General features: G+C 46.1%; 1 protein-coding gene across 2 annotated transcripts in view; it reads right to left on the reverse strand.

Moving 5' to 3' along the window:
- Positions 1-1943: 1943 nt before the first annotated feature.
- LOC144061698 (uncharacterized) overlaps positions 1944-19385 on the reverse strand; it is a 46084-nt gene continuing 28642 nt past the window's right edge. For both annotated transcript variants that reach the window (XM_077582383.1, XM_077582385.1), the window contains 4 exons: positions 11105-11209; positions 9636-9790; positions 8681-8811; positions 1944-6493 (listed from right to left, as the gene is read on the reverse strand). In XM_077582383.1, the coding sequence (XP_077438509.1) occupies positions 2859-6493; positions 8681-8811; positions 9636-9790; positions 11105-11209 (4026 nt within the window). In that variant the 3' untranslated portion in view covers positions 1944-2858. The remainder of the gene's footprint in view (positions 6494-8680; positions 8812-9635; positions 9791-11104; positions 11210-19385) is intronic.

The raw sequence follows: 19385 nt of genomic DNA on the forward strand, positions 1-19385 counted from the left end.
TAATTACAAACCCTAATTTGAAACACTAACCCTTATTTCAAACCCTAACCCTAATTTGAAACCCTACTTTGAAACCCTAACCCTAATTTCAAACCCTACTTTCAAACCCTAACCCTAATTTCAAACCCTAATTTCAAACCCTACTTTGAAACCCTAACCATAGTTAGAAACCCTAATTTGAAACCCTAACCCTAATTTCAAACCCTAACCCTAATTTCAAACTCTAATTTGAAACACTAACCCTAATTTCAAACCCTAACCCTAGTTTCAAACCCTAATTTGAAACACTAACCCTAATTTCAAACCCTAATTTCAAACCCTAGTTTCAAACCCTAATTTGAAACACTAACCCTAACCCTAATTTCAAACCCTAACCCTAATTTCAAACCCTAATTTGAAACCCTAACCCTAATTTCAAACCCCACTTTGAAACCCTAACCCTAATTTCAAACCCTAATTTGAAACCCTAACCCTAATTTCAAACCCTAATTTGAAACACTAACCCTAATTTCAAACCCTACTTTGAAACCCTAACCCTAATTTCAAACCCTAACCCTAATTTCAAACCATAACCCTAGTTTCAAACCCTAATTTGAAACCCTAACCCTAGTTTCAAACCCTAATTTGAAACCCTAACCCTAATTTCAAACCCCACTTTGAAACCCTAACCCTAATTTCAAACCCTAATTTGAAACCCTAACCCTAATTTCAAACCCTAATTTGAAAGACTAACCCTAATTTCAAACCCTACTTTGAAACCCTAACCCTAATTTGAAACCCTAACCCTAATTTCAAACCATAACCCTAGTTTCAAACCCTAATTTGAAACACTAACCCTAATTTCAAACCCTAATTTGAAACACTAACCCTTATTTCAAACCCCAACCCTAATTTGAAACCCTACTTTGAAACCCTAACCCTAATTTCAAACCCTACTTTCAAACCCTAACCCTAATTTCAAACCCTACTTTGAAACCCTAACCATAGTTAGAAACCCTAATTTGAACCCTTTTTATTTGATATCTTGTAAGCTGACTCACTGGGATATTTTAAATGTAATTTTCAGACAGTGAAGCCTCATGTGAACGTTTTGTGAATGTCAATTGGCCCAGTGTTGAACTGATGAAGCGACGAAAGGCGCTCACTCGAACCCCACCACGTGTCGGAATTGAAGCTAAACCTTGATTTGGAGAATCGTCACCTCTGTTTTGCGGCTCTCCATTCATTTCTGTCCTTTAAAAGGATGAAAGTGGAGTTGGCCCATTTTGGTCCCGAGCAGCTCCAATCACTGCAAAGTTATTTTTGCTGGCAAAAACCTCCTGAAACTTTGAAGACACTTTGCTCCTCGTCAGCAACCCACAGAAAACCAAACCGTGAGCCATTTCGTCTTCTCGTCGCCACCACTTGAGCGTTGGTGCAGGAAGACAGACAAATGTCACCCTTTCTTGCCGAAGAAATCCAAAAATAAACAAACAAACGAGAAATTTTGCGTCGACGCCGGGAGGCGGATTTCAAACATTCTCGCTTGAATGTCACACTATTGCTTTCTTGCACCTTTCAAAGGTCAGCGCAGCAAAATGGCCGCTGAGCATTGATTCGCCTGCACACGCACGCACGTGCACGCACGCGCGCACGTGCACACTGCGCATGATGTGCCTCCCACGGGCACACAAATGAAACTCACAGGCCATTTCATTAGGGAAACAATCTCATGTGAGAAGTTTGACTTCTGCATTGAGCAAAACAAAACGGAGCAATTGTTTCTGCTTCTCCTGTATGTGTGCCTTTCATTTTTGGAAACGTATTTGTATTTTTGACAGTTTCATAGAAGGCTCGTAAACTTAACAAATCTCCAATTTTCCAGGAAAGCAAATAAATGTCTCCCTTTTTCTCAACATGTCTTTTGTTCTTTTTATTCTTATAGAAGGAAAACAAGAGCGACGTTGCCATCAAGTCTGCTGATTTATTTTTCATTTTCCATTTCCATGTATCCTTTTCTAAGACAAGCGCATCAACAACATGTTTACTTTGCTCCAAACATTTCTAAACATTTTTTTCCCTTTTATTTAATTTTTTTGTGTAACAGAAGAACAAGAAAAGAAGTCGTTTAAATACTAAGTCATAATAATTAGTCGCATCAACAAAAAAATATAAAAAGTGAGCCTCATTTAACTGAGGTCTGATCTACAAAAATACATCCAAGCAGACGTTTAGCTTCTAGTTAACACTTTTTTCATCCTTCCTTCCTTTTCCCGAACCGCTCATTCCTTCGTTTGAATTTATTTCCACTAGTGATGTTAGCCATCTACAACGTCACACTTGTTAGCAACATATGTCGAAAGTTTGTCAGCGTCACCGAGCAACGAAGGGGGTGGGGGGGGGGGGGGGTGGTTTGAAGGGGTCGGGTCAATCGAACTTGAAGAAGATGCCGAAGAGAGCGGCGTCAGTGGCCCAACTTTTGGTCTTCAATATTTCGATGTGATGTTTGTCGCGTGTGCAGGAAAGAGACAGAGTGGGAGATCGTCTCGCTACTAAACAATCTCTGTCACTTCGTTAGGTCCTGAGCTATGCGGTTCCTTTAAATATGCAAGTTAGTTTCAAGTTTAAACTTGAGCAAACTGCTGCTTGTTGTCAAGTGAATTGTGTTGGATTCACCAAATCAATTTTTTGTTGTCTTGCAAGTCAAAGCAAACAAATTGCGAAACGACGGCTCGTATCTCGAGCAGCTGAAAAAGTGGTGTCACTCGTATCTCGGGGCACGACAGTTTTCATTATTTGTCGTTTCTGAGTAGTGACCGAGTGAATGAGCACAGCCGAGGATTTTTTTTTTCCTTCTTGAAAGTCTTCCAAAATGGCAGCTAGAACAAGACCTGCAAGGGCAAGGCCGCCGGGTGGGGGGGCGCCAGGAGGGCCGGGTGGTGCTGACTCAGCACGGGGTGAAACTCCGTCGCCAGGGGATACGGCGCATCCAGGAGATGGATGGCCGGCGAGGCCAAGAACGATGGCGGAGGAGGGTTTAGCGCGAGGGGGTGGGGGGCGAAGGCTGGCAGCAGGTGGGGGAACGAGGGGAGCGGGAGGGGCGGGGGCACGAGCGAGAGGTGGTGCTGGATGATGGCGTGATGGAAGGAGAAGGACGACGGCGGCGGCGGCGGCGGCAGGAGGAGGGGAGCCTGGACGGGGAGGCGGCCCGGGGGGAGGCCGCGGGGGAAACGAGGCATCTTCACTGGGGAGGAAAATTCCGCCATCTTGCTCGCTTGACGTCTCCTGACGTCGCCAGCAGGGGGTTCGGCGTCCCCACCAGGCACATTCGCAGATTCAACTCTTTGGACGTTGTCATGACATTCACGGCATTCAGAAGGTGCGACACAATTTGGACTAAATCGCCCCGTGATGTCATCAAGGCGAGACGATTGTCTCGCGTCGTTAGCATCCTGACATGCTTTGTCCGTCCTGTCAGGTGACAAGTGGCGCAAATTTGTCTGTTGACGTCCACATTTGATGACGTCGCGATTGTGAGTGGCGTCTTCAACGACTTTGCCGTCGTCGTCGTTAGCATCTGGACACAGTAGCTCGTTAGCATTAGCATCCTGGCACGGTTTATCGTTAGCATCCTGACATATGTGATCTGTCCTCTCGGGTGAAATGTGGTTTGGATTCGTCTCCTTGCCGCTGTGTTGATGTTGACGTTTGATGACATCATCATGAACGGCGTCCTCTGAAGGCGTGTGGACGGCGTTGTCGTTAGCATCCTGACTTACGCGATCTGTCTGGTCAGGTGTGAAGTTTGTATTTAACCCTTTACTGTTCCCTTCGCTGGTTTCTGTTGAGTCCAAAGTCGCGCTCAAACCAAAGTGAAAAACTCTTTTGCGTTTCTTCGCCGCACTGTTTTCCAGACTCTCCGCCCACTTCCTCTTGCCGCCGCCTCTCAATTCCTGCGAAAGATCCCGACAGGTGCGCGTCGTGTTTGCGCATCCTGATGCGGCGCTCGACTCGCTTTGCGTCTTTTGTGCGTCAACGGAACGATTCCGTCCCGCCGCCGTTTGTGTGCGAGCGCCCGCTGTGCCGGCAAAGGGAAGGGGGACGAGGCTAATCGGCACGTCGCATGCTGCTTGGCCATCTTGAGACGGCGCGAGATGGATTTGGCGCCCGCACGCTGCGTCTCGACGGGGGGACGAGACGGCACTAATCGCTGCCTCGCACACGCTCGCCTCCTGAGCGTTTATCTCGCTCAGACTCTCGCGGCCTTTATCTTCCCGCCCTCGCCCGTCCGCGTCTTGATGTTTACGGGCCGGCCCCGCGTCGGTAATTGCGGGACAGCGTGGCGTCCGGATGGAGGGACTAATCGCGACGTTACATGCCGCACCCCTGCGGAGGGGCGTTGTGATGGCGGGACCCCACCCGGAGGACGATTGCGGGCCGGCACCCGTGTTCACCTGCTTCCAGCGATTACAGCGATTTGCGGAAAGATGACATAATAGCGCGTCGCTCTGCGCTATCCATCCCTCCTCCTCCCCCCTCGGCCTTTTTCCCGAGCCTTCGAGCATCCGCCGCGCCGCCAGATGACTTAATAGTCGCTTTTCCCGCCTTTCCTCCATTCCGCCGTCCTCTCGTGCCAACCTCGCCATCTCACAGAAACCAGTTATTATCCCTCTCCCCTTTTTCTTTTTCTTTTTCTTTTTCATCTCCTCTCCTCTTTTCCTCCTCCCCCTCTTCCTCACCCCTCCCCTCCTCTTCCTCCTCCTCCTCCTGGATCCAGCATCGGCGCCAACTTGTTTGCCACCTTTGCCTGGGCCCGCCACTTGCCGGAGATTTCCCGCCTGTCCGCTTTCATTCTCATCCTGGCTTTCATCTGACTTCACCCCGCCGCCTCCGCCGCCGCTTTGCCGCTTCCGCTGGCAGCCGGCGCGTTTGATCACTGACGGCTTTATCCGCCCCGCCTCTTCCCGCCGGCCGCCCGCGTGCGCTCGGAAGTCGTACAGCAACGGGTTGACGCTGTAGGAGAGCGAGGGCGCCGTCCGGGTGTGCCGGACCATCTCCGAGGGCCACAGCAGGACGCGGCTGCCGTCGCGGCTCGCCACGGGACAAAAGGCTTCCTTGGGCCGAGCCGCAGGAGGTCTCGTTGATTCTTTGGCTTGCTTCTCAAGTCCTGCTTGTTGGAGCTCGGCCGGAGTGGAACAATGTGTTTTTTTGCCGGACATCTGAAGGTCAGAACCTTGACACCCCGAAGGTGGTGGTGTCAGAAGTGGACCACCACTGCTCACATGATGATCAGTCGCAGCCCTTCCTGAACTCTGTGGTCGGGTTCCAGTCCCACCGTCGCCACCATGTTGGGCAGTCCCAGTCCTACGTCCGACTCGGTCTTGGGCTCTCGTCTCATTTTGAACTTTGGCCCCTGCACCACATCCAGCCCCGTCTTCAGATCCTGTTCCGCTGCCAACAGTGACTTGAGCTCCATCACAATCTTGGGCTTGTGTGCCACATCTTACATAGATTTGGACCCCTGTCCCACTTTGACAAGTCACTTGGCCTGCAGTCCTGATTCCACCACCATCTTGGGTGCTTCTGGTCCCAAGTCCAGGAGTAACTGCAGCTCCAGTTCCACCACCGTCTTGGGCATTTGTCGTACCTCCTTCACTGGTCTGGACTCTCATGACATTTTGATTGATTAGTTGGACTCGGGTCCTGCTTCCGTCACTGTCGTGGGTTCTAGTCACAGTTTGACCACAGTCCCGGGCTTTGCTACAACCTGCTGGCCCACCGTCTGGAGCCTCAGTTCTACTCGCACCTGTGTCTTCAGCTCCAGTTCCACTTCCTGCACTCTTCTGGGCTCTTGTCCTCCCTCCTACATGGATTCGGTCTTCTGTCCAACTTTGAGCTCCAATAAGCCGACCGCCGGTGACTTGGACGTCTTTCGTTCCATTTCCCCGACTAACTTTGTCCCCAAGCCCACTTCCACCTCTGTCTTGGGGTCCTGTCCCACCTCCCACATGTACTTGGGCCCCGGTCCCATGGTGGCGGTTGCATAAAGACAGCGTGGCCTTCACCTCGCCGTCCAGCTCTCTGGCCAAAGCACGCACACACGTCGTGGTCGTCGAGATCTGCTTTTGCGCAACTTTACTGTCCACTTGTTGCGTCGTCTTTTCGCCGTCTCGCGAGCTCCGTCCGGCTTGGATGAAGATGGCGGCCGAGCGGTGCAGGAGAACGCAGCTCCTCTTCGGCAGTGAGAAGCAAACCGGGCGCCCCCTGCTGGCGGCGGAGGCTTTGTTGTCACTGTTGGCGGGGACGTTATTGGCTCCAATGGCGTCGCTTAAGAAGCCGGGGGCCCACGGGAGCTTGTTAAAGGCGCTGGCTTGGCCGGCGCCGCCGTTTTTGCTGGCGATGTCGTCAGGCGTCCTGGTGTTAACGTTGCGCTGCTGGTACGGCCACCGCGTGTCGCTCAGGAGTCGAGTTCCCAGCGCGGCGTCCAGCGGAAGCACCAGTGAGCTTTGAGGATCTGCGAGGAAGAAAAAGAACATGGCGGATTACAAGAGATTACGTTGACACGTCAAAAGCGGCAGAATGAGTCAAAGGAAAAGATGAGGAGGAGAAGATTTGAGGGCCGTTCAGCGACGTGGCTGCTGGCCATCACTTTTCTTGCTCATCGCGCATCACAATGTGATTTGCGAGCGTGGGACGCACGCGAGACGAAATCGACGCGCTGATGAATGTCAGGCTTACTTAAACGAGTCTTTTATGAGAATCAAAGTCCAAATTTCCTTTTGTGGGGATCCGTTTGGTGGCGCCGTTGGCGAGATGCCCGACGTTGCTGCAGGTTTTGCTTCAAAGACAACCGTCGGGCGACCTCCTCCTAAACCGCTGCTTCCTCCTCCTACACCTCCTCCTTCCTTTGAAACTCCTCTTCTTACTAAACCTCGTCCTCCTCATCCTTTCCTTCCTAAAGCATCACCTCCTCTTCCTCCTCTTATTCTTCTTGGCAAACCTCCTCCTCACTTTCGTCCCCCTGAGCCTTTTCCTCCTCGTCCTCCTCCACCGTGTCCTCGTAAACCCGCTCTTCCTTCCAAGTCTCCTCTTCTTCCTTCCCTTCCTCCTAAAGCTCCTTTACCTGCTTTTGTTCCTCCTTCTTTTCCTCCTCCTCAATGCATTTGAGAAAAGGCCAAACTTTGGAGAACATGTCTGAATCTTGATGTGCCAGTGTGACGTTTTTTTTTATTATTTTTTTTAGAACATTTGTCATTTCTTGGAAACACCCACTGATGATACACTTTTTTTACCCACACAAAAAACTACACCTCAAATTTGAATGTAGCAAGCTCAGTGTTGACTAAATGGTCACTTCATTAGGTACGCAACAAGAATGACATTCAGCAGCTGTAAATGTTCCATCAGCAAAAGTGTGACAGGAAGTTCCCTCAAACTGATTCCTGGTTGTTTCCTCCCTCAACTCTCGACTCGGAGAAGACTTAAATCTGCCAGCGGCGAAGAAGGGCCCCCGCAGACTCATTTTCATGACAAATCCTCAATATGATCATCAAACTTTCACACCGTGTTCAACATTTAATTTCTTTTGGCAGTTTAGTGCCACATCTTGTCGCATACCTGCTTCCGATTGGTTGCCGATTTAGGCCAATCCCTGAGTAGGAGTTTGTCAACGAACGAGCTCTGGAATTTGCCCAAAATGTGCTTGCGTGGGTTTGCCGCATGTACGCTGGCTTCCTCCCACATTCCCAAATATGCAGATTAGTTTGAATCGAGACTACAAATTCTCCACAGGTGTCCATCTAATTGCAAAGACTTGTTGGCTATACCAGGGATGGGCAACTTTTTATAAACACAAAATATTATTCAAGGAATGCTGATAAGCTTTTATTATACTTATATTGTAAAAACTGTGTAAAAAGGGGGATTTTTTTTGGGGCACATTGGGCCTTAAATTGTCCCACACTACAAGATGAGTAGTCATAAAAAAATAAAAATATATTTTTGGGTGCGGACTTGGAATGATATGCAGGACAAATGTCGTATCTCAGCTAGGACAGACTCCAGCCAAGCCAATTAAAATTGAACCTCGGTTTTCGTATGTCTTAGTTCTCACATGATTCCGGTTTTTAAACATCTTTTTCGTTTCAATTTTGCCTTTGTTCTTGTACATTTGCTGTTTTCATACAAAAAAAGAAAGAAAGTGTGATTTGGCCATTTATCTTCTGTGATGGTTGAGTGTTCATGTGCTTGTTTTTAAGTTGTGTATTGTTGTTCTACAACGCAAGTTTTTATTACCAGCTCATCAACATATCCTGTCAAAAGTCAGACCTTCAAAATAAAAGCATGCCATATAATACCACATGTTAACCAAGCTTTTGGGGCCCAAAATTTGTTGGCGTGTGACTACTAAATAAGCCACAAAAAAGTGGTGGGAATGTTGTTGGCATGCTTTTATTTTGAAAGACTGGCTGGTTATCGCTTTGAGTTGTTGCACGTTGAAGTGTCAACTTTAGTGTGATTCACTTTTCATCTTTCAGGAACTGATTCATCATGAAAATTAAGGTTCAGCTGTAATATGAGGACAGTTGCAATAGGAAACGGATGATTTTGACACCATGTGCGTTGATGATGTGTGCGTGCGTGTGTTTGTTTGGTCATGTGACAAAGCGACGTCCATCATCTCGCATTGAGGCGCTCTCACCTCTCCCCAGAGCCGCAAAGCCGTCGCTGCGACCGCTGCTGTCGGTGTGGACGTCGCTCCACTTCTCCATCGCACTCGCCGGCTCCACCGCCACGGTGGTGGAGCGGAACATGGGGCCGGAACCCGGAGCGCTAACGGGAATGGGGGGGGGGGGGGGTAGCGGGGATGAGGAAGAGAGCAGAAGCAAGAAATCAATTTGGTCACGCTCGGCTCTTCTCTCGCGCTGCCGCAGCAGCAACATTTTCGCATCCTCGCACAGAAACTGGACTTTCTCCTCCTTTCAATGAAACGTGACTTCTCATAGCAGCACGGTGTGCTAGTGGTTCACACGTCTGCCTCACACATCTGATGTTCAGGGTTTGAGTCTGGCCTTGTGTGGAGTTTGCATGTTCTTGTTCTCGTTCCAATAATTGTAAGTAAACACAAAGTGTAAACAATTGGATGTTTGTGACTGTATTACACGGATGTGATCTTAAATTTTTGATTTTTTGTGAAATAAAACCCCTACTGATGTTCTTTCCTAGCACATGAAGGGTTAAAACTGTATTATTCCGCAAAGCTTCTCTGAAATTCTTGCCTTCATGCATGGATTGAAAGAGTTTGACGTGTTCCTGAGGGACTACTTTCTGGCAGAGGCTGGAGTTCTTGTTGCGTAGGCGTGCTCCGGTTGCGACTCGCAGCTTTGTGGATTTTTTTTTGGGGGGGGGGGGGGGGATCAGAAAATACGGTCCCGGCTCAACACATCCGCCCGCACATTGTGAGCATGGGTGTGCGTGTTTGTCACAAACTCTTCTGCTTTTGCGGTGTTGGACTGCCAACAGATTTGGCAAGTTGCTAAGCCACGCCCCTCAAACAGGGACCGGCCAATCACAATGCAGCACAGGAAAGAGTTTGGAAAACTTTTGTGCTCAACTTGACTTTTAATGGGATCATAGTTTGTTTTTGTCCTGCTCACCAATGCTCCTCCGCTTTCTGCTCATGATGATGATGATGATGATGCTGGAGCCTCTTCCTCAGCAAGCGCTCCTCCCGCCGCTCCTCCCTTCGCCTCCTCTGCCTCCTGCAGGCCAACGCCCGGTAGAACTCGCGATGCTTCAGTTCCTTCAGACGCTGAAATGAAAACCGCCGACGTTATTCAATCAGCGTCATAAGGATCAGAATCGGCTTTGACGTTATCGCCATGACGACGCCACAACAATCATCAGCATCACGCAAACATCAGCAAAGGACAACAAGTCAAGGGCAGAACATTGGAAAATTACAAGCGTATGTGTATGTGTGTGTGTGTGTGTGAGCGTGTGTGTGTGTGCTAGAAGTCTATCAGCGGATAGAGTGTGGAAAAATAAGAAGTGTGTATATATTTGTTCGAGTGTGTGTGTGTGTTTGGTAGTTTATCAACAGCAAAGCTTCATCCCGTCTGTAAATGTGTGTGCGTGCGCTCAAGTGTCAGCTTTAGCGGCGTCCAGCTTAATTCCGGCAGCGAGCGGTCTGCAGCGCAGAGATAGCGACGAGCGCTCGCAAAGAATCATCACAACAACAATAACAGACACTACATCATATACACTAATAATAATCATCATCATAAAAAAATCAAACCGTCAAACCCAAACATGGACAGACGGGAGAAACACTCTCAAACTTTTAAGTACTTTACTTACAGAAGGTGAGTGACGTGACGTGTGTGTGTGCGTGTGCGTGTGTGTGTGTGTGTGTGTGTGTGTGTTACACAAAAGAGCCTCACTACGGATGATATTCGTATTATTTATTTATAAGAATGTCAAATCTCTCAGTCACACAACACAACACACATTCTGGATAAAAGTTTATTTTTGTCAATATTCATTAATAAATTATATAATTATGATTTTAAAAAGTATTTTATAACCCAACCATAAGCGGGGTTTACCCTAACCACAAAATCCAAATGAGGATTTTTAAGACAATGTAAATATACTTTTTTTTTAATCGATACATTCAAATAGAATATGTTTTATTAATATATTTTCTTTCATTTATAATTATTGGTGTATTTAATTCCATACATAAATTTCAATGTTTTCTATTTATTTTTATTCCATACAATCCAGTCTTAAAAATACCAAATCAAGATTGCAGTAGTGTTTCTTAATTATCATTATTTTTTGTCTGTAAATCTCAAAGAAGAAGAAGAAGAGTTAAGTCGTCAAGCTGCGATATTATAAAGTATACAAATATAAAGTATGGAAGAAAAGTCCCATTTCATAATTTGTTAAGTGCGCCATCCATCTGAATGCGTACCGTAAAATATGCGTGCACGTGTTGTGTAACATCCAAAACCTCCGCGAAGGCGGCGGTGAGGCGGAGGCGATGGCGGTGGCGGCGATGGCGGCGGCGGCGATGGCGGTGGCGGCGATGGCGGCGGCGGCGGCCCCTCCCTTCACTCACCTGCTTGTGGTGATGGTCGTAGGAGTTGATGTGGTTGTCAAACTGCTGGTGTCGCACGTATTGTTTGTCGCACAGCTCGCAGTACAGGCTGGAGGTGGCCTCGTCCTGCGCACAGTTACACACGCACGCGCACACACACACACACACACACACACACACACACGTCAAGTCACTTCTTATTGTGTGTGTTGTGACGCGCTGAAGCTTTTCTGGTGATGGAAAGAATAAAAACAGGCGGAAAAGTCACAATGCAAGGACGGTGACTCACACATTGTTCAAATAAAAAAATAAAATACAAATAAAAATAACCCAAGCTGAGTGTCAAGCAACACAAACATGAGTCAAGGCAACAACCACAACGGACGGCGTGTTATCGAATGCGTGTGCACATTTTGCTCACACGTGTGGAAATACCAAAAACTCGTCAACAAGTATCATTTCAAATGCTTTCCATCTTTGGCTTTTGCGGCTAATGGTGAGGAAATGCCGTAACTCGTTCTCATTGTTCCTATAACCGTGAAAATAATATACTGGACATATAATAAGAAATATGAATATACACAGAAATGTTGTTAAGACGTGTAAGTGTGAAGTTGGACTGAAACCGACACAACACTGACTGACTTGAGATTTCAAAAGCGACATTTATTAGCAGCCAAGAGAATCCATTGAAAAGCTTTTAAAGAGTTTTTTATGGCCTTTTTTTTTGTGCAAGTCCATAAAGAATCACTTTATACATTTTCACCAACATTCTCTTATGATTTCATTTCAGACATGTCTGTTAGCATGATGACAAATTTGGGGTTCCAAAAACTCACGACATGCACACAAACATGCCGTAAACGTGTCCTGTTGCGCGACCGACCATCTGCTGAGTGCATGTGCAGGAAATGAAAGAGGGGGCGGGGCTTGTGAATCATCCTCCTAACTAACGTGAAATGTCAAATATGCTCATGCTCGATCGATATCGATCACACCGAAGCTTTTCATTTGCTTGTGTGTGTGTGAACAATGGCGTCTCCGTGCCTAATGGAGCCTTTAATCGCGACTATTGATCCACAATCCGAGTGTCTGAACACGCACACACATGATCTACATTGCTACATTTCATCTCTCTCTCACACACACACACACACACGCGTTTTTAGTTGCACTTCAAAATGAGAACGAATTATCATTGATTAATTAAACAATTTTACATACACACACACACACACACAAAAAAAAAAAGAATTAAAAATTGACCGTATGTTTCCGCGAGAGTAAAAGTTTTTCTCCCCCCGGGCTCAAGTCTGTCTACGAACGGTCGCTTTGGAAATCCATCGCTCACTTGCTTGGACGCGACAGTTGGAAGACAAAGCAGAAAATTTGCCGCCGTCCTGCGTCCATTACGGCGGGAAAGTCCCCCCCTGGATCATTGCGCGAGACGGCATAATTCCATTAAGTCACGACTTATGTGGCTTCATTGCATGGGATGGAGCAACATTAAGGAAGGACTTATGTGGCATTATTCCATTAAAAGAAGTCGTTTGTCAATTAGAAACAGCAAACATCCCAATTTGCATGATTCCCGCTTAGCATGATGTCGTTAAAATGGCTGCATTAGTCGCTCGCGTCCATTTAAGCCCTCGCCTCAATTAAGACACACTTGGGGCATCGAGTGTATGGATTGTTGATTGGATTAAAGAAGACAAGCACGTTTGAAAATAAAAGAGGTTTTACTGGAAACGGATTCAATTCCAAACCGTTTTTACATCCGCACAAGGCAGCAGGATATCATTTTGCCTACTTTGCGTGTTTACATCATCATCATCATCATCATCAATATTATTATTAATATTACACTGGTGCCTTGAGATATTCATCTTAATGTAATATTGACAAAGTGAAAGGAAAGTAAGCTTTTGTGAATTCTGACACAAAGTGGGCCCACCAAGAAGCTCAAATGGTTGCCAAACTTTTTGCGGTTGATGTGTTTTAATGAGCAGCGTGAGAAATGTATTTAATAATCCATTTGAAGGAATCCAAAGTGACCTGAATGCTGACTCCAAACATTCCCCGCGCGTCGGATGTCTCAACCGCGTCTAATAACTCACTCGTCTTTTATTGTTTGCCGCTTTGATGCGCCGTGTTAGCGCTTAGCGCCGGCTGGGCCAGAAAACAAAAACAAGGATGAGGATGAAGGAGCGCTAATGTTTTGTAGCCAATTAGCCGCCGGTGGAGTTGACTTCACACCGAGACGTCTCGCCTCAGCCGTCAAATGGAACAACTCATCCCCGTTTTGACGAGGTGAGCTGCGAATCGACAAACTTTTCCACTGCTAACTGACAAACATGCAGACTTTCAATCTTGAGGCAACATAATGCTGCGTGGTGACTTTTGCGATACTTCTCACACGGACATTTTGAGTTTTGACAATAATTGATAAGACAAAAATAACAGACTCTGTGAAGACAGACCAATAATATTGACTTTGATGAAAATTGACCAGATTTGGACATACAGGATTTCTAATTTAATTTAGTATTCAGTGGTGTCTTGCGATACGAGTGCCTGGACTCACGAGTTTTTCAAGATACAAGTCCTCATTCAACCAAGTTTTTGCTTTGACTTGCGAGCAATTGAGTGAACTCAATTCACTTCACAACAAGCAACAAATTTGCGGATACAGGATAATTCAAAGCTTCAAACTTTTTAATGACACTCACAGCTCAAGTTTACCGTCAAACTAAATGTCTAAATGCTTAATTCTAGCACACAATGCAAAATAAAAAAATGTACGGGCTTAAAGAATAGCACTAATGCTGCAGTAGTTATAAGCCTTTAGGCTTTAGTGCCTCATTTAAACAACATAAAGCCATCCATAATAAAAAAAAAAGTGTCAATCAAGGTAGCCCGTGTGTACGTGCCCTGTGATTGGCCGGCTCAGTCGCAACCCTAATTAAGAAGGAACGTTTTTCCAACTGTGAAAACGTGACGTTGACGTCAACGTAAGAATGCCACGCGAGCGTCCAGCAGGAACGAGTGAGTCAACTTTGGCGAGCATATGGCAACGCTGTTCACGCTCCCGTTGCCGCCCGGTCACGGGAAGCATCAACCCCGCCCCCACTTTGGGGAATTTTCGTGTATGTGTGCCAAACATGAGCCGGAAAATTGGACGGGATTACAGCATTAAATCCGGCCCCTCCGCATCTAATAGACGGAATGATATCGCAGGAATGAGCTGCTTTCCATCCGCAATCAATACGCCCCACAACTGCGTGTACGAGTGTGCAGGACATATTTTAAATGCAAGATGTGTGTGTGTGTATGCGTGTGTGTGTGGGAGAGAGAAAGAAAGAGAGAGCGATTGTGAGCGTGAGGATGAGAGTGAGTGTCTGCGTGTGTTTGAGTGTGTGTGTGTGAATGCGCGTGAGTGTGTAATGTGTAAGCGTGTTGGTTAGTAGCAGTTTGAAGGTTGGAAATGATTAACATCAAAGCTAATTTCTGCTAGCCTGCCTATGGGGTTTCGCATTGCATGTTAGCATTAAGATAAGAGACTTTTGGTTTGGTTTGAACATTTTAGTGTTTAAATATACAATACTTGATGTCCTTTTGTGCCATTTTTACAGTAAACTTCAATTGCGGTTGACAAAAACAGCTTGAAGCAAGCACACTTGGCCTCTTTTGGAGAACTGGAGAACCGTTTTGTCCAAGTGACGATCATCATCTTCCGATTCTTGACCACAAGAGAGTGAGATCAAGTTGTTGTAATCGCAGAAGCGGCGGTTGACCGTGCGCGTCTGATCCAGACCTGAAGTGGTCTCGTGAATAAAGTTCCACGCGCGCGCACGCTCATAAATACACACGCCGCGACATTTGCGAGCGCCGCTTAACGGCGAGCATTTCACGGCTCATTTGTGTGAGCGCGTCTGAACAGGAAGAACACGGAGGTGACAAAGAGATAAAAAGTAATGAGAAGAGACGAGAGCGGCGGCGGAGGAAGTGGAAATAAAAGAAAGAGCGGCGGGAGAAGTAATGATGCGGGAACAGCAACCTCGGCATCGACTCGTACCCCAAATCCGCCCACACACCCGCCGCCGCCGCCGCCGCATCCCACGTCATTAGTCATTTTGACAGTCAAAATTCCATCCAGTCTTTAGACTGACAACAGCAGCGCCACCTAGTGATGAAATTAAGTCTCTAAACAGGAGAACAAGCTTGGCAAAAAGACTTGATGAAAGGATATTTGCTAACGCATGACAGCCAGGTGCATTTTCCTCTCACAGCTCATTTAGTTTGCATCAATGTCACTATGACGACGGCCCCAAAAAGCCACTCAAGTCGTCAGCTCGGACCCAACAAAAACACACTTAGCTTATTGGATTAGCGTGTGCGTTAAGTATGTTTGAGGAGGAAAATAAGTGGTTCTTTAAAAACGGCTTCTTTAAATCATCTTTCAATCAAACATGCTGTTACCGACCTTTGAAGGTAACTTCTGTTGCCTTTCCTTGAAACGCTCCTTAACGTTAGCATACCATCTACTGTCCCTTTACATCAACTTTTAAGGTAGCACTCATCATGTTCTAGAAAGTCAGTGTACAGAAATGTAACGGCTTATGTTCATTTAATTCAACCAAGGTAACACACAGCTGCTGTTTAAGCCGCTTTCTAAAATCATCTGCAGCCACTGTTCCTTTAAATCATGTTACGCAAACATGCAACTACTTCCTGTACGTCAAATGGTCTTTTAAGCTAACAAACATTTACTGTCTCTTTAAACGAACTAGTATGTTACTGCACAGATGGTGTCCCTTTAAAATCATCTTTTAAGGTAGCACCTGTCTAAATAAATCTCACCTTTTACTGTATCTGGAAATCAATACACAGCTACTATCGCTTTAAAACAACTTTTAAAGTCATACGCAGTGTTTAAATTCTCCTAAATGCTCCTTTCAAAATCCCATTTGAAAGTAATATTCAGCTAATGTGGTTTAAAAGCACTTTTAATTTGCATTTGAAAGCAGCGCACACATAAGGCGGGCCTGTTAAAAGGTTAACACAAGCCTGCTGTGCCTTTAAATCACCATTTAAGGTAGCGCACGGCAAATTTGAACATTTAAGGTAGCACTCCTAAAAATATCGGCAAAACATTTTTCAAATCTTCTTGCTAGCTAACGCCAGCTGGCACACACATTTTCCCGCCTCGGGCAAACTTCAAAATAATTATTTTGCTTTTTACCATTTAGTTGGTCAACTTTTTGAAAAAAAAAAAAAAAACATTTGTGTAGAGGGGGCTTGGTGGAGACCAGCCTTTTAATGAGCCTCGCCTCCACAAAAAGATGAAGACGAGACGGCGGCCATATTGACATGAATATTGCATCAGCGTCCCGAGATGTCACACACACACACGCACACAGTCTGGTCCCTTTGAATGAACGTGACACATTGTCCTAAATGTACTGTACTGGTCGTGCTGTGACAAATTTGTCAATAAATGAATGAAGTTGCATGACTGAAGACATGAACGATTGACAGCTGTCAGTCGCACAATTGCCGCACGCCTCCTCGGGTGACGACCTTATGCCAACGTGTGGGCGGGAATAATGAGTGAGGGGATCGGTGTGTGTGTGCGTGCGTGCGTGTAGCCAGATGGAGACAAATGGAGGATACTGCAATACAACCGGCTTCAAATTAACATACACGCGCACGCACGCACACACACACGCACGCCGCTGCAAGAATTTATGATAATGTGTCCGAAAACTTTTGCTTGCCTTCAACCTCATCTGGTTTCCTCGCTTTTGTTTTCTTGCTAACCTTTTTTGTTGCCGTTCTTTCCTCACTATCATTTTCTCTCGATGGTTTCACCGCTAATCGTTTGATATTATTTTCTCCCGATCGTTTCTTTGTTATCCTTCTGCCACTGTAGTTTCATTGCAATCGCTATCATTTTTGTCGCTAACACTTTCCGCTTGTCGTTTTGCTGTTTTGACGCTAAGATTTGATTGCTATTGATTGACCAGCATTGTTTTCCCGCAGTCATGTCATCGCTATCGATGTGTCCGTATCCATTTCTTACGATCGCTTGCTAGCTATCGTTTTGGTCACTTTGGTCGCAGCTGTTCTGTCAATGTCGTTTTCTAGCTCGGGTTTTTGTTGCTGCACTACACGTTATTTTGCACACACACACACACACATAAATCCAGTGTGTGTGGGCACATTTTATGGAGTAACTTTTGTCCAAGTCTGTCACTCCCTGGTGGAATTCTGGAGGCCCAGTTTATGCTCACACACACACACACACACACGCACGCACGGGTCCACCGTGAGGGCGGATATGACAATCAAGCGTCGACTGGCTATCACAGTCAGACACACATTAATGGACTTAGCTGGGATTAGACCTCACACACACAAACACAAACACTGAAAAATACACACACGCATGTAGTACAAACACACACACACACACACACACACACACACAGTGTCGCTTGCAAACACACACTCAAGCAGCACGCCTTTCTCATTATCATGCATAGTGGCAGCGCTCACATTGATTTTCACTCTGTCTTAAACGTAGCCCACGCAGATGTGCGTGTGTGTGCGTGTGTGTGTGTGTGTGTGTGTGCGTGTGTGTGTGTGTGTGTGCGTGTGTGTGTGGTCAACTTGGCAAAGCCTCTCCAGGCTGAGTGAAGATTATGGCTCAGAGATTTTTCACTTCTTCCGTCCTCTCTCTTTGAGTTAAATCTCTCCTCACTCTCTCTCTCTCAATGTCTTTTTTTTCTTCTCTTTTTCCTCTTTATTGCCTCTCTCTCCATCAATCTGCGAATAGACCCCCGGACCACCAGGAAGTGCTCCAATGCCCCGGAGGTCGTAGTTACGATGAGCAAGAAAAAGTTTGGGCGTCACACATTAAATGAGTTCAGCTCAGCAAGCGTCTAGGCCGTTTATGGAAGATGCACAGGAAGTGACGTCACAACACAGTAAGAAGTTATGACTTATTACCAGTTATTGTTTCTATCTTTTACTATTAACTGTGCTCAACATATTTTTGCTGTTGTGTTTAGTTTTTTTTTTCTTGTATTGACGCTTGCTGAAATTGGTGCGAACGAGTGGATAACGTCAGGTGAGTTCCCCACTGACGGCGCAGGTAGCAAACGCGCAACTCGTCAACACCAACGAAAACAAGCCGCCGCTGCTCCTCCCCACTCAAGCGTCCAGGGAGGTTTCGCAGCCGCAAATCTCTCGACTGTAACGGTCATATCATTATGGGATGGCATCGCCGGGTTCTAATTAACCCCCGGCCGCTGCATCTGGGATTCCCGCGACGCCCGATTAAAGCGTTGCGGTAAAGCGTGAGCGAGCTGCGGCCGATGTTAGCTCGGAGGCCCGACGTTTGCTTTGTCAACAGCATTTTGATGCTTTAAGATGCCACAAGATGGCGCCAAACCATCTCAAAGCAAGTAGTGATGGGAAAATGAAGCTTCATGAACCAACTTGCATTATTCTTTTACTCCTCTGGATGGTGCTCTTGGATTTAAAGATCAAGTGGAAATGTAATCAATTTCCATTCAGAAAAGTAAAAAAAAATGTTTCTGAAGTTTCCCATCACTACAAAGAAGCAATAAAAATCTTGACAGAGAGACAAGCAAAGCAAGCGAGTTGTTTGCTCCAAATCAATTTGCTGAGTTGTTTGGACTTGCGTCTTCAAGTTGGGGGACAATACAAGTTCTGCCAACTCTGTTGTATTTGTTGTCAAATGCGGGAAAGCCAAAAACTGGAACTCAATGTTATCAAAGTTTGATGCCTTGAAATTTTGAGTCCACGCACCTTTTTTTTTTTTTTTTACAGTGCACTATTGTATTTTTTTCAGAATAAAATCCTCTGTAAGTTATTTTTTTAAGGGTTAATAAGATGAGCTTGATATGACATTTATGTGTTCATAGTCGTATTGCTTTCAGTCATTAGCGCGCACACGTCCAAGCAAAGAACGCAACAGGAACAAGGAAAGAACTTGATTATTTAACACTCCGCAAAGAAAGCCAACGCCTGCAGTGGGTTCAACCTTGGCGGCAGTTAGCATTTACCAGTTATAAATAACACATGTTGTGTTGCTATAAATATGCACAGTGCGCTGTATACAAAACAGCTTTGATGGCGTATAAGCAGCCGGCGTCGAGTCACATTTTCAGACATAAACAGCAAAAGCAATCCGCCGTCGGTCGCCCGTGACCATAAACAACAAGCATTGGTGACTAAATTTGCCCCCGACATAGAAAATGATGACGATGCAGCC

Source organism: Vanacampus margaritifer, chromosome 12 (genome assembly GCF_051991255.1).
Source record: "Vanacampus margaritifer isolate UIUO_Vmar chromosome 12, RoL_Vmar_1.0, whole genome shotgun sequence".
Taxonomy (NCBI): domain Eukaryota; kingdom Metazoa; phylum Chordata; class Actinopteri; order Syngnathiformes; family Syngnathidae; genus Vanacampus; species Vanacampus margaritifer.